Source organism: Lactuca sativa, chromosome 4, assembly GCF_002870075.4.
Source record: "Lactuca sativa cultivar Salinas chromosome 4, Lsat_Salinas_v11, whole genome shotgun sequence".
Classification (NCBI taxonomy): Eukaryota; Viridiplantae; Streptophyta; class Magnoliopsida; order Asterales; family Asteraceae; genus Lactuca; species Lactuca sativa.
Genome location: NC_056626.2, coordinates 5041059 through 5055741, shown reverse-complemented (window position 1 = coordinate 5055741; position 14683 = coordinate 5041059). Strand labels below are relative to the sequence as shown.

Below are 14683 nucleotides of genomic sequence, written 5' to 3'. Positions count from 1 at the left end.
AACAAAGCTACCATAAAAGGTATTGAGATTATATGTTGATTTTAAATTATTTGTGGTCTAACTTTGAGCATGGACGATCACCATCATCATTTGCTCTTGAAAAAGTTGACCTTAGGTCTTCACACAAGGAATTCTCATATCTTCCAATATATTTTGACATGTTGCTCATGTTAGAGATAAATGAGACTTTGTATATTTAGAAGATGATATTAAATGTAACATCATATATTTATTTTTGTTTGAGGTTGCTATGTTTTGAACTAAATCTAAGATGTGACCAATTGTTTGTCAACACATGTTTTAAAAATTAAACTATGATTTCAAGATGACAACCTGATTTTAAAACCACCTTCTTCGAGAGATCTTTTAGTTGATATCAAAACATTTGTTTAAGTGAATTAGACGCTTAATGTAGTACTTGGTCTTAAACTGTAGTACTCTAAGTGTGTAGTTTCTAAACGTTTGATTGTCGTATTAGATATATCAATTTAGACTTCTTAAAAAATGGTTAACAATAGAAGTACTCATGTTGTGACAAGAGATGAAAACATTGATGGGATCAATAATAAAATGCAATCGACACTTAATATATTTGATAGTTTTAAATCTATCATGCAAGAAATGCTAACCTAACACGAAGTCAATCTATTTGGTCGAGTGCAAGAAATGCTAACACAATGAAATCGTGAATGTCAATTCAAAATTTATTTTTTTGTTGGTTGGACTTGGTGATTATTCTGCAAAAAAAAAAATACTTATTTTTTTAAATACATATTACGTTATGATTAGTTTAACTAATTTGTTATATTCTCACAAACCGAATAGTACAATTTTACAGAGCAATGTTTAAGATTTTACCGTAATTTATGCCTATAGAAAATGATAAATTATTCTTAGAAATAACATATATTTTGTCAAAAGTTTCACATAAAATGCTTACAAATCATAGTGGAAATAAACATTTAATGGTATGTAATAAATTCATAATAAAGATCATAATTCTTCCACATTAAAACTTGAGTTGTCTATAAATGGTCATTTATCCCTAACCTTGTATCTTGTTGGATGCACATGGGTGACTTAATTAGGCTGTTTAGCTCGAACAAACAGATTGCATTTCTCTAGAGTCTAGATACATTATTGTCGTAGTTAATGATAGGGGAAGAACATAATAACTTCAACTAAAAGAACCACTTCACATTTTCTGATTCTGTTTTCTTCTTCTAACCTAATCATAAGGTTCGCTGACATTCTCTCTCTAAATGTTAAAATATTATATATTTGGGTATAATATTTAACTTATGTGAAAATTACGTTTGTTGTATAAACTGATAAATAAAAATAAAAATAAAACATAAATATCTATTTATGATTTTACAACTTGACTAAAATTAAAAGTAAAGATACGATAGAAGTAGAACAACTAACATGGTGAACCAAGAGGCAGAAAGAACTAAAGCAAAATACCTTTTTTATCTCTTGATGATCAGAATCCATAAAGAAACTAAAGCCTGTTGTTGTTACAGTGGTTGGATGATGAACACCTGCTCCTCTTCTGCTACCTTCTTCTCTAATTCCTCTCAACATTTCACTTTATCCTTCCATACTCCACCTCATTTCACGTGAATACAGACCATGCTTTCTTTCATTAGGGTTCTTTCTCAATACTTATTGCTCTTTTGATTTAATTCCACCGACAGCTTCCCTGATCCACCAATTTTCTACCGGATCCGACTAATTATTCCGTTTCTAACCTGAGGTTCTCTACAATTTGGTGTTTAATCGGTTTGGTTGGACAAGTGTTCGTCGACATAACTTTTGACTTCGGTACGGGTAAGTTAACGATATTTTTACTTGCAATTCTGTGCTGGAAGAGGATTTTTGAGTTGGAATTGCTTGGACCTAGCTCAATTGGGGGTTCGTTTTCTTCGTAACGTTATTGGGATACTTTAATTTGAAAATTAGGGTTTATGAAGTCAATGATATGTATAGAGTTGGTGGGATGAGGATAACCACTATACGAGCTAAATTGTATTTATGGGAGCTCGCATAATCTTAAACAATGCGCACATTTTCTTCTCCTGGATGGAGTTATGTTAAGCTTTTTGCTTAGTTATCACATCCTTGAATTTATCGGGGAAGTTTCTAGGGTTTTCGTCAGCATCCATTGTCCGGTTTGAAGATATTTTGTTGGAATTGGAGTTATATGGGAAGATATTTGTGGTAGCCTAGGACGAAGTTTTGTGGCAACAAAATGCCTCCTTCACCAGCAATGAGATGTTCTCCTGGTAGAGAACCAAGAGCTGATAATCACAAGAGAGGACGCAGTCTTGAAAGCGGAGTACCTTTGAAACAGAGAGACGATGATCTTGCTTTGTTTAATGAGGTGCAAAACAGAGAAAGAGATAACTTCTTGCTTCAGGGAGATGATGATTTTGAAGACATTTTCGGTAATATTTTATGCTTATTTGGTTTCTAAATTACAAATTTCCTTGAAAAAGGAAAGTAATGATAACTGATAAGTGATGTTTGTTAGTTGTTACTGAGTCTGATTGTATGCATTTTGTGCAGCCAATAAGTTGCGCCATTTTTCAGATTACAAACTTGGGATAAACATTCCTGCTAGAGGAGAAAGCAGTGACCTCCTCCATGCAGAAGATGAGAAGAATGATTATGAATGGTTGGTAGTCATTTGTTTTTGTACCCTAAATTCCAAATTGTTTAGTTTCTTAGTTATATTGTGACCGATTTCTTTCATGAAATGAAGGTTAATAACACCTCCCGACACACCTTTGTTTCCCTCATTGGACGATGAAGCACCACAAGTTAATCTTACCCAAAGGGGTAGAACTCGAACTCAACCAATATCAATCTCCAGATCACCAACAGTAAGTCATCTCTCTCTCTCTCTCTCTATATATATATATATATATATATATATATATATATATATCTTTGGAGCTATAATCATATTCTTTCTAAATAAGATGCTGTTTCTTAAGCTTATTGACTTAATTTATATTTTAGATGGAGAAAGGGCGTAGAAGTAGTAGAGGAAGTGCAAGCCCAAATCGCGTGAGCCTATCACCTCGATCTCATAACAGCACATATGAAGGTAGACATCGAGCATCTTCAGCAGCCAGTGCTAGTCCACCTGCTACTTTAAGGCATAATACCCCTCCAGCTCATAGCCATAGATCACCTCCACCATCTCGAAAACCGGTCCCACGGGCTTCCACACCCCCTCCTCCACGAAGATTAAGCACAGGTTCTACTAATGGCACCACAACGACTACAAAGGGTATAAGAGGAAATTCAGCTTCACCAAAAGTAAAGGCATGGCAATCCAGCATTCCTGGTTTTTCCACTGAGGTCCCACCGAATCTAAGAACCTCATTGGCTGATCGACCGGCTTCGTATGTACGTGGGTCCTCACCGGCTTCTAGAAGTAGCAGACAATCGATGTCGCCTACTGCTTCTAGAAGCATTGGGTCCTCCCATAGTCATGAAAGAGATAGGTTTAGCTCACATAGTAAAGGTTCGGTTGGGTCTTCTGCTGAGGATGACATGGAATCGCTTTCATCTGTTCTTGTAGTTGTTGGACGCCCAAATTCTAGAAGAGTTGGTGTCGGTGGGTTTCAGAATAATAAAGCTTCACCTTCCAAAAAGCCGATTAGAACAATTTCTTCTAGTTCAGCTCCCAAGAGATCCTTCGACCTTGCACTAAGACAAATGGTATGTTATTATCTATTTCTTTAATCAATTTCATAAATATTTCTTTAAAACATAATAGGTCAAATAAGGGTGTTAAGACTAGGTTTACTATTCCTTTTGATAATCAGTTGTGTTTCAGGTAGTATAAAATTGATTTAGACAACTAAATAATCTGATTATTAAATGCTTGCTAAAACACTTGAAACTAATTATGAATCTTTACTCTTTACCCTTTATGCGTATTGTCACAATAATTGCAGAGAATAGCAATCTACTTTACTCTCACTATCAAAATGGGCATTGAGCTTTACTTTTTAGCTTTTACCAATAATAGCTACATACTTACATTTCTTTACCGCTTATATCAATATACTTTGTTTTTACCTATAATGGCAATGTACTTATGTTTTGCTAACAATATGGGCATTGTATTTTATTTGATATTGCTATTATTATTTATTAGTAAAGAATATAAGTACATTCTATTATGAGTAAAGGATTACAAGTACATTGCTATTATGTGTAAAGAAAATTTTGAGTAAATTACAGAGTACTAGCTGATTTTTGCAATTTTAGTACCAGAAAGTTGTCTTTGCAATTTTGGTCCTCATGTCAGGTTCATGTGATGCATTTTTCCCCTTGGTATAGCTGAATTTTGCAAATTTGGTCCTAAAATATAGTCATTTTCTTGGAACAGGGACCAAAAACATTAAAAAAACCTCATATTAGTACCAAAATTGCAAGAGAAAACTTATTGGACCAAAATTTAAAAAATCAGCTATACTCAGGGACCAAAAATGTAATTTAGTTGAAAACTTAAATATGTTGCTATTATGAGATACATATTGCTATTATAGGTAAAAGATGCAAGTACATTATGGGTAAAAACTAAAGTCCATTCATTGCCTATGTTGGTAAAAAGAGTAAAACATGCTTGTATTTCCTGCAATTTGCAAATAGAAGTAGAAGTTTCTTTTTGTTTTGAGTGTTGAATATTTTGGTGTTTGTTTGTAGGATCATAGAAAAGGACAAAATATGTTCAGACCCCTTCTCTCGAGTGTCCCAAGTTCAACTTTTCATGCTGGAATTGCAACTTCCCCTTATCATCCTGTGATATCTAGGAACTCCTCTGTCACAACTAGTAGTAATGCAAGTTCTGGGGTGGCAATAAGTGGTGCACATGATCATGATCATGATCATGATCCCGATCATGAGGCTAGCCAGGATGATGCTACTAGTGGATATGTCAAGGTGCAAGATGATGATGATCATGATGTTGATGTTGATGATGAAGTGTTTATGATCGAGAAAGATGATGGAAATGATTCATTTTTGGACAATTCAAGAAATATCCTAGATCGTGATCCTGCTGCAACTCTAACAATAATTGATGATGTCTCAGATATCAGTACACAAAAGGAGATGTTAATTTGTTCAAAATGTGGTTGTGGGTACTCTCCTCCTATTGGACAAGTAGAAAACGACACAAATCTTTGTGAAAATTGCATGGAATCGAATTCATCTTTGACCATCATTGACCCAGTAGTGGTTTCAGGTCCTGAACCCGAGTTGACTACAATCGAACCTCAAATGGATGTGGTGGAATCTCTACAAGCTATGGCTAATGATTTAGTCAAAGACAGTCAAAGTGAAGGGAACCAAGTCAATGTTGGCAGTGTTGACTTTTCAAATTCAAAGGTTGAATCTTTAGAAGGTGCTGGTATTTCGATACTGTTGAAAAGGTCAAGTAGTATAAAGGGTGGCGCGGTAGTCCGGAACACAAACTTTTCAGCAAGTAGCATTTCGTATGATGATTTTTCTTATGTTAGAGGAGACACTACAAATAGCATGAGAAGTGTATCTGCCACATCGTCTGTTGACTTTGGTCAGGGTCAAAGTAGACAATTGGATACCCGTTTTCAACGTCAATCAAGCATCACCAAATCTGAAATCGAACACTCAAAGCATCAGAGAAGTGGATCCTCATTGTCTGGAACTTCTAGCCATGTTTTCCATCCTTCAAGCCTTGGAACAAGCACACTTGATTCATCTGGGAAAGATGTTCAAGAAAACAATGAAGTGGAAAATGAGAATGTTGATTCTGGGGAGTCTTTATTGACTAATACCTTGAAAGATGAAGAAGAGAGTGTTGGATTTCAGAAAGCTGAAGATTTGGGAGCTGATGATACAGCTCTTGATTCTTGTAATGATGACGCCGATGTTGCAGAAGCTCCATTGGATGTGATTTTAGAAGGAGAATTGGATTCTCCTTCAAAATGTGATGTTTCACAAAATTCAATAGAAGAATTGCCGGAAGATGTTGCGCTTTCTGCTGAGGACTTTGGGACTTCTAATCACACAACCAACGTTATTGGTACGTGTTTTATATATATATATATATTTATTTTTTTATAAAAAAAATCTTATACATAATATTGTGTTTTTGTGTATTTCAACCTTTTATAAAACTGGATAATTGGAAAAAATGATTTTTTTTAGAAGGTGAAAATATAAATCCTATTGTACTGGTTGGACATGAATTTGGCCCATATCTGAAAAGCAAAAAGCAAAAGTAAAAAGTTAAAGTAAAGTTATTTTTTGTAATTATGGAAATTGGCATGGATGCTAAGTTTTAGTAATGGCAGGGGAATCCATAGTATTGATTGAAGAGGAAGGAGGACCCAAAGGAAGAAGCTTGACACTAGAAGAAGCAACAGACACGATACTGTTTTGCAGCTCAATAGTCCACAACCTGGCCCACAATGCTGCAACCATAGCCATAGACAACCAAGACCCATCATCAGACAACAACAACTCTTCTTGGCCACTCATTCCAGCCACACCCACACCCACACCCACACGCAAATCCCATCTCAATGAACCCGACTCTCATACACGCAACACAACCAAACGCTCATCAAAATCCCAAAAATCCAGACACAAAAAGGACACAGAAACCGACCCCACAAAATCCCCCAACACCACTGAAGGTAAAATCGATCAGCAGCAGAAAACCCGTATTGTTGGGGTTCGGGACAATGGGGAGAGTAAAAAACCTCCGTTGCTGGAATCTAAATGCAACTGCACAATAATGTGAAATAATGGCTATCACTATCACTATTGCAGTGAAAGCTGTACATTCCCATGCATTTGTCCTGTCCTTGGGGTTTTATTTTTATTTTATTTTATTTTTTGGGTTCCACTTCATTTGTTGCAACTGTAACTTGTAAGCATATTTGTAAAGGGTGGGTTTAAAGTTTAATTTGGTAGGTTGACGATAGTATTCTATTCTTGTATCCGGGTATTAGTGTTATCCGTATACATATAAAACAAACAACAAGCCCTGTCATTCTTTTTTTTATTTTCTACGATTGTTGATTGTTGCCGATATGTTATTTGGGTTTGTACATGTGGAATGTGCTTCGTAGTTGCTCTTCTGTTTCAGGGCTGTTTTTGTAATTTTAATTTTATTGAGATGAAAGTATTAATAATTTTTTATTTCTTTTGTTTTTGTTCTTATGAGTCAATTTTCAATCACGTTAACTTATTTGCCATTTTGTCGTGTATATTGCTGTTGTCATTTCTCAAAGCACGTTAACAAAATATAAATATAATGTAACTGGTGTAATCATTTGAAAAACAAATTTCATATATCGATTTATATATCCTGCGTAAAATCTGGTTTTTGATAAAAATTAATTTCATACATCATGGATATTAAAAGTGTACGTTTTCACCTGTGTACGGTATTTTAATGCGCATGAATTAAAAATTAAAATTTTCCCTCAATCAGACAAGGCGGGAAAACATGAGCTCCTGATCTATTTAGTTTCTCTTCTCTTCTTCCGGCGCCGTTATCCGATGGATAACTCTGATTCAGACTCCGGTGGATCTCACATCTCCTCAACGCCTCCTCGTCAACCATATCAGCCTCCTCTCCATCGCCGACCGCCACCGCAGGCACCACATACTCTTCTCTTTTCTGGTAACCAACAAAAAAACCCCAAATCGAAAACCAAATCCGGTTTCTCCCGGCCAATTTTGAGAATTAAACCATCCACCAAGAAGACTAAGCTCCCGCCTTCGAAATCTACACTTAAAACTGATGGAACTGACCCGATTCAAAGCCCCGCTCCATCCGCTATGCGTACTCCTGATGTTGACCCACCGCTTCAGACCCGCCGCTCCTCCGGTGGTGATTCGTTGGATACTATTGCTCCGACTGAGACTCTTTCAGCTGAGCTACCATCTAACATTCACGGGTCCTCCGGTTGTCCTTCGTCGGATACTATTGGTCCCATTGAGATTCTTCCAGCTGAACTACCGTTTAAAATTCACCGGTCATCCGGTTGTGATTCGTTTGCTACTATTCGTCAGGGTGAGAATCTTCTAGCTCGTAGCTCACGCTTCGCGTCAATTTATAAGAACCGTAAGCTTTGCTTGAACTTAGAATCAACCGAAAAAGGAATTGATCATGGTTTGGAAGCCAAAATCGGAGTTAGTGACAGCCAATTCGGAGATGCTACTGTCATAGACTCGGAAACAATTGTGAAGGAGCGTCCGAATTTGATTGGGAGTTATACTTCTCGATTGGAACATCCGAATACGCCCGACCCTACGTGTGTAAATGAAACCCTAGGTCGAGATGTTAATGCTAGAGATTCAGGGAAAGTTGTGAAGAAGCATCCTAACTTGATTCCGAGCGGTGTTTACCCCAAGGAGCAGGTGAGCAAGCCTAAACTTGTAAATGAAGGGAACTTTGTGAGATTGAACATCAATGGTCATGGAGGACGCAAGAAGTATGCAAACAGAATTAGAAAAAAGAATCCAAATGCTTATAATTCGAGTCGCAAGACTTACAAGAGAATCAAACGAAAACGGAAAGGTGGAGGTGAAGGAGAAGAGGAGCAGAGTTTCTGTGAAGAAGAAGGTTTTCCATTGGAGGAAGATGAAGAGACTGAAACGAGACTTGATTCAGAAGTGATTGAGCAGGCTGTGCTGAATGTTCGACATGATCCATCTGATGAGAATCTAATCAAGCTGTTGAAGCTTACTTATGGGTATGATTCTTTTAGGGTTGGGCAATTGGAAACTATTAGATTTATACTTTCTGGGAAATCAAGTATGGTGATTTTGCCAACTGGAGCTGGAAAGTCACTGTGTTATCAGTTGCCTGCTATGGTTCTACAGGGAATGACACTTGTCATTAGTCCATTGGTGTCACTTATGTTCGATCAACTCAAACAGCTCCCACCAGTGATTCCAGGTGGTTTATTATGTAGCAGTCAGGTATTATCTCTGTGTATATACATTCTGATCTTTCATTTCAATTCATAATTTCACATGCCTGATTGTTGTAGACACTAGAAGAGAGTGCACAAACACTTAGGCGGGTTCAAGAAGGAGCCTTGAAGGTGAGTTCATCAACGATTCTTACTGAGTTGAAATCTTTTTGAACATGTACATTGATCTATTTGTGTTTCAGGTCCTTTTTGTTTCTCCAGAGAGATTACTAAATGCAGAATTTACATCCATATTTTCTACAACTTCACTCATCTCACTTGTTGTGATTGATGAAGCCCACTGTATTTCTGAATGGTGAGTTGCTGTAGTTGCTTATTTCATTTCATCACTCTTTAGCTTCTATCCCACATCACATTAATGTAAGTAGTACACAGGTCACATAATTTCCGGCCTTCATATATGAGGCTTAGAGCATCCATACTTCGTTATAGTCTTGGAGTAAACTGCATTCTTGCAATGACAGCAACTGCAACTACCAAAACCATGCATGATGTGATGCACTCCCTTGAGATTCCTCCTACAAATCTTGTTCAAACAGAACAAACCAGGGACAACTTGCAGCTGTCTGTATCATTGAGTGAAAATAGGCAAGTGAAAAATGCTTTTACTAGATCCCAATTTTAGAAAGAAAGATGTTCATGATCCTAATCTGTCAATTAATTCAGGATGAAGGATCTTATGACATTGCTCAAGGCTTCACCTTACACAGAGGTTAAAAGCATTATAATTTACTGCAAATATCAGGTATGTGTCAGTGTCATGTATGCAGCATATTTTACCACCTAAAATGAAAATTTAAAATTGAAAGATCCTGAATTTTAATTGCAGTGGGAAACAGATACAATCAGCAAGGTTTTATGTGATAACAATATCCGGGCAAAGGTAAACAGATTGGCATTAGTGATTAGACATATCTCATATATAATATTTTGATGATACTAACAACAAATTGACATTAGAGTTATCATAGTGGGATCCCTGCTAAAGACCGAAGGCGTGCACAAGAGCAGTTCTGTTTAAACAAGATACGTGTGGTACATAAATCTTTCATGCTTTTTTTTTTAATAATTTCTAAACCTTTCATTTTAATGAAAGTAGATTAAATCCAGATACATTATTTCTCACAATCTCTTTTCTCCTTGTCTAAAAGATTGTTGCAACTGTGGCCTTTGGAATGGGGCTTGATAAAAGTGACGTTGGTGCTGTAAGAACAAATCTTTATTATTATTATTATTATCATTATTATTATTCTTTTTTTCTCTTTGTTTTAAAGTGTAATCTATAAATTGAAAGCACATAACTATCCGTTACAGGTAATTCACTACAGTTTGCCTGAAAGCTTGGAAGAATACGTTCAGGTTCATTTCATATAATCTACCTATTTATCAAATATCAATCAGTTTTAATTTTGATTTAAAAAAATATTTAATCTTTATAGGAAATTGGACGTGCTGGACGTGATGGGCGATTATCTCATTGTCATCTCTTTTTTGATGACACAACATACTTTAAGCTAAGGAGTCTCATGTACAGGTATAACATTTTGCCACTTTCCAATCCACATTCTATAAGTTTTCTTCTGTAAAAAAAGAGATTTAACCTTTACCATATGTGATATGTCTTTGCTGCAGTGATGGAGTAGATGAATACACAGTAAATAAGTTCCTCTCTCAAGTTTTCATCGGGGATTCACATTCACATTCACATTCACATTCAAAAGGAAGGATTTGCTCAATAGTCAAGGAATCAGCATCTCGGAAATTTGACATGAAAGAAGAGGTCTGGTCTTTTTACCTCATTAATATGGAATTAATACAAATTCTACAGTAACAGTAACAGTAACAGTAACAGTGTTGTGTAACTTTGATTGTTTCAGGTGATTCTGACTATCTTAACTCGCTTGGAGTTAGCTGAAGAGCAGTACTTGGGTTTACTTCCCCAAGCAAGTGTCACATGTGTTGTAAATTTTCATATGGTGGGTGTGGGTCCCCTACTTAAATGCCACATCATACTCCCTCCCCTTTGACTTTCATTATAGTATTATACTTGACTTATGGGGCCTGTGGTTAATCTATGTGTTGGCAATTTTGTTGATGAATGTATAGACATCTCCAGCATTGCTTGCTGCTAAGGACACTGTGATCAATGCAATTTTGAAAAAGTGAGTATTTAGTAAGGCCATTATGAAATCTTGCATTTTATTTTAATTCGCTAATAAAATAGAATATGATTCAGGTCTGAAATAAAAGATGGACAATATGTGTTTGACATACCAACTGTGGCATCTAGCATTGGAGTTCAAGCTTCTACCATTTCTAATCAGTTGCACATTTTCAAGGTTTGTTTGGTTTAGTTTTTTCATGTGTTTATGAACCTTTTTTTTTTTTTTTTTTGTAAGATTAATGTTTTGTTTTAGGCCAAGGGAGAAATCACATATGAACTCAAGGATCCAGCTTATTGTTACACAATCTTAAATTTCCCAAAAGATATATGTTCCTTGGCAACAGATCTGGCTGAATGGTTATCAGAAGTCGAGAGTTGCAAGGTAAATATATTTGTGGTGTTTTCATTTCATGATTATTATTTTTTTGTATTACTTACTTACTATTTGTAAATATCAATTGACACAGGTGCATAAAATAGACGCGATGTTTAATGCTGCAGTCTTTGCAGTGAAAACGTGTGATAGAAGAAACGGTTGCAGTAATTCCCAACACACGGCATGTTTACAAAAAAAGCTCTTGGATTACTTCAATGCAGATAATGACAATAATATCCCAAATAAAATGGGCCAAGCCAGGTCAGCTTTACAAATTGCAAACACATACAGTCATACATAATAATTAATAATGGCTTATTCCTTTTTTCATTTTCTATACTAATTCTATTATTTTACTGACTCACATCTAATTTGTGTCTATACAGCCGGTTTTTAAAAGCAGATATCAAGGTAACACATTTCAAATGATATTTTATTATATTATTTTATTTAATAACTTGATTTTTGGTGTTGTAGGTGTTTATACAGAGCAACTCACACACCAAATTTACCCCTCGTGCCATTGCTAGGATAATGCATGGTATAGCAAGTCCATCGTTTCCTTCTTCAACTTGGTCTAAAACTCATTTCTGGTAAGCTTCAGATTATGTCACGACATTTTTTTTTTAACAATTTCTTTGACATTTCTACATTAATTAAGGATTTTTTTTTCTTTTTCAGGGGGAGATATATTGAAACAAACTTTAATGTTATAATGGAAGCGGCAAAAGCACAACTGATTGATGCTGCAGGAAAATCTGCCGTTTAAATGTTTTGCTTCATGGAATATATTATTATTGGCCCTTTGTCTTTGTTTTTAAGTTTATAGATCTACAGTCTACACACTTACCTTGTTGTCTTGTTCCTGTAGCTAGAGTTTGCCCTTTAGATAGTTGCTCTGTTATAGATTATGACAAATGTATAGCATACAAATCTTTTGTTACTTTCTTCTTGGACTTTTTCTTTCTCTTTCTCTTTCATAAAATAAAGACATGTTCGTTGCTGTAAAACTATTTGACATATAATTATGTCTGCTATTCTCAAAGTTGCATTTATGATAGTAACGTCACCTTTGCTCTGAAATTCTTACCTTCTAAGAGCATCTCCAACTCACTCTTATTTTTTATTTTCCCCCCATTCTTCTCTAACCCTCCCCCATTTTGGGGGATATGTGATAGATCCAAGGTGGATCTATCTGAGAGACAATGAAAGAAACACATAAAAGACTGAAATGATTCGAATTTGTATTGATAATCCTAGTTTTCGAGATCTGGGTATCTCCAAGAGGAAACAAGTTTTTTACACAATTCTTAGCTAGAAAATAAAGGAAAGCAATAAGGCCTACTTATACTCACAGCCTGGAAGATGCTTTGGTAATGGTCACGACATGACTAACAAACAAAATATCAGTGACACTCCCCCTACCTACAAGCTAATTGGAAGATGCTTTGGTAATGGTCACCCCTCTTGGCTTGTGGGACCTTCTACGATAGACCAACAGGGCTTGGGGCTTATCAACACCGGCCGCCCAAACCTTCACCTTGTCCTCAAGGTGAAAACTTTGGAATTGCTGTGCCAATTTGGTGAAATCTTCCCAAGTTGCTTCTGCTTCAGTTAGCCCCTCCCATTGTATTAAGACTTCAAGTTCTTTGTGGTTCTCTTTCTTGCTTCTAACACCTTTGAGTTCTATGGGCTGTACCACCAATTCTAAGTTGGCATCCTATTGAGGTGGTAACTCCGAGGGTTGGGTAGGAACTCCAAAAATGGGCCGGAGTTGAGAGATGTGGAAGACCGGATGTATGGCTGATGTAGCGGGCAAGTCCAGTTTGTAGGCCACCTTTCCGACCTTCTTTAGGATGGTATAAGGACCATAGTACCTAGCCGCAAATTTTTCGAATCTCCTTTTCGCCAAACTCTGTTGTCTATATGGTTTGAGCTTGAGAAAGACCAAATCGCCTTCCTTGTACTCCTGTTCAGTCCGCTTCTTATTAGCATGCATTTGCATCTTCTGTTGAGCTCGCAGGAGGTTAATTCTTAAATCATCAAGGATGGCGTCTCGATCTTCCAGCAGGCGATCCAGATGGTCAATCGCTGTTTGTTGGCCTTCGTATCTGATGATTGGGGGTGGGTCCCTCCCATAAAGGGCTTTGAAGGGTGTACATTTGGTAGAAGTGTGGAAAGATGTATTGTACCAAAATTCTGCCCAAGCCAATCATTTTGCCCAACTCTTTGGTTTTTCTGAACAGAAGCATCTAAGATAAGTTTCTAAACAACGGTTTACCACTTCCGATTGCCCATCTGTTTGGGGGTGGTAGGCTGTGCTGCGTTTCAGGTCAACCCCATTCAGTTTGAATAGCTCTTGCCAGAATTGACTCAAGAAAAATTTTGTCCCGATCACTGATAATAGAGAGCGTTAACCCGTGTAGTCGAATTATCTCTCGCATGAATCTGTCAGCAATTGTGGCAGCAATGAACGGATGACGAAGAGGGATTGTAACGCCCGTAGATCAGGGCTAGTCAACTTAGAGACGATAAGCATCAAAAATGACTTTTTGATGGAAGATTATTTAGAAGGATTAATCTTAACCAAGTTGTAGTATATGTCACAAGGTTTCCGTGCATATAAAGAACGCCAAAATCCGAGTTATAACGAAGAAGTTATGACCTGTCAAAGTTTCGCGACAGAACCGACACGACCCAGCGCGACGTAAATAGTGAATTTAAGGTAGATAGATATCTATCCTTAGTGATCTAAATGAGAATTGAAGATCTCATCGATAGTAGTGCAACGACGGAAAGACGGACGAAAACGGAGTTCAGATGAAGGAGTTATCAATTTTGAACGGAGTTTTCCTGTCCCGGCCTACTAAAGATAATATATAAGTAATATATTTATAATATATTAAAAATAAAGTCAAAATTAGCCAATGGAGTCTATACGAGAGTTGTAGAGCATAATCTTACCTTCGCGTCGATATAAAGAACGTCGAAAATGGAGTTCGTATGCGAAAGTTATGAATTTCTGAAGTTCGGGGCGCGAAACCCCAAAACTGTCAGAGACCACGACGTGGCAAGCAGTGCCACGACGTGACAAATCTGCTGACACCTCCGGGAGTCCCCCAGATG

The 14683-nt window shown here is 36.7% G+C and overlaps 2 protein-coding genes across 3 annotated transcripts; both read left to right on the top strand.

Annotated features, from left to right (window-relative positions):
• Nucleotides 1–1402: 1402 nt before the first annotated feature.
• LOC111906265 (uncharacterized) lies at nt 1403–7104 on the top strand. Of its 2 annotated transcripts, none has more exons than XM_023902026.3 (6): nt 1403–2450; nt 2572–2680; nt 2768–2888; nt 3028–3735; nt 4729–6088; nt 6372–7104. In XM_023902026.3, exons 1-6 carry the CDS (start codon nt 2255–2257, stop codon nt 6809–6811), a joined length of 2934 nt encoding a protein of 977 aa, XP_023757794.2. In that variant the 5' UTR covers nt 1403–2254; the 3' UTR covers nt 6812–7104. The 2 variants fall into 2 exon arrangements, with proteins under 2 accessions (XP_023757794.2, XP_023757793.2); XM_023902025.3 differs by having other exon boundaries at nt 1405–2450; nt 6360–7104.
• Nucleotides 7105–7373: 269 nt separating this feature from the next.
• Nucleotides 7374–12621, top strand: LOC111906266 (ATP-dependent DNA helicase Q-like 5). The gene is made up of 19 exons (XM_023902027.3): nt 7374–9003; nt 9075–9128; nt 9200–9312; nt 9393–9605; nt 9684–9762; nt 9847–9900; nt 9978–10052; nt 10169–10222; nt 10332–10376; nt 10457–10551; nt 10650–10797; nt 10895–10993; nt 11124–11179; nt 11254–11356; nt 11435–11563; nt 11649–11818; nt 11944–11968; nt 12035–12150; nt 12239–12621. Exons 1-19 carry the CDS (start codon nt 7576–7578, stop codon nt 12324–12326), a joined length of 3144 nt encoding a protein of 1047 aa, XP_023757795.1. The 5' UTR covers nt 7374–7575; the 3' UTR covers nt 12327–12621.
• The last annotated feature ends 2062 nt before the right edge of the window (nt 12622–14683 follow it).

What these genes read in the sequence shown, in the direction of transcription:
- LOC111906265 (XM_023902025.3), top strand. Translation starts at nt 2,255, where the DNA reads ATGCCTCCTTCACCAGCAATGAGATGTTCTCCTGGTAGAGAACCAAGA. An exon ending in CAATCTCCAGATCACCAACA is followed by an intron (nt 2,889 to 3,027) that starts GTAAGTCATCTC and finishes TTTATATTTTAG; the next exon opens with ATGGAGAAAGGGCGTAGAAG. An exon ending in ACCTTGCACTAAGACAAATG is followed by an intron (nt 3,736 to 4,728) that starts GTATGTTATTAT and finishes GTTTGTTTGTAG; the next exon opens with GATCATAGAAAAGGACAAAA.
- LOC111906266 (XM_023902027.3), top strand. Translation starts at nt 7,576, where the DNA reads ATGGATAACTCTGATTCAGACTCCGGTGGATCTCACATCTCCTCAACG. An exon ending in ATAAAAGTGACGTTGGTGCT is followed by an intron (nt 10,223 to 10,331) that starts GTAAGAACAAAT and finishes TATCCGTTACAG; the next exon opens with GTAATTCACTACAGTTTGCC. An exon ending in TTTTAAAAGCAGATATCAAG is followed by an intron (nt 11,969 to 12,034) that starts GTAACACATTTC and finishes TTGGTGTTGTAG; the next exon opens with GTGTTTATACAGAGCAACTC.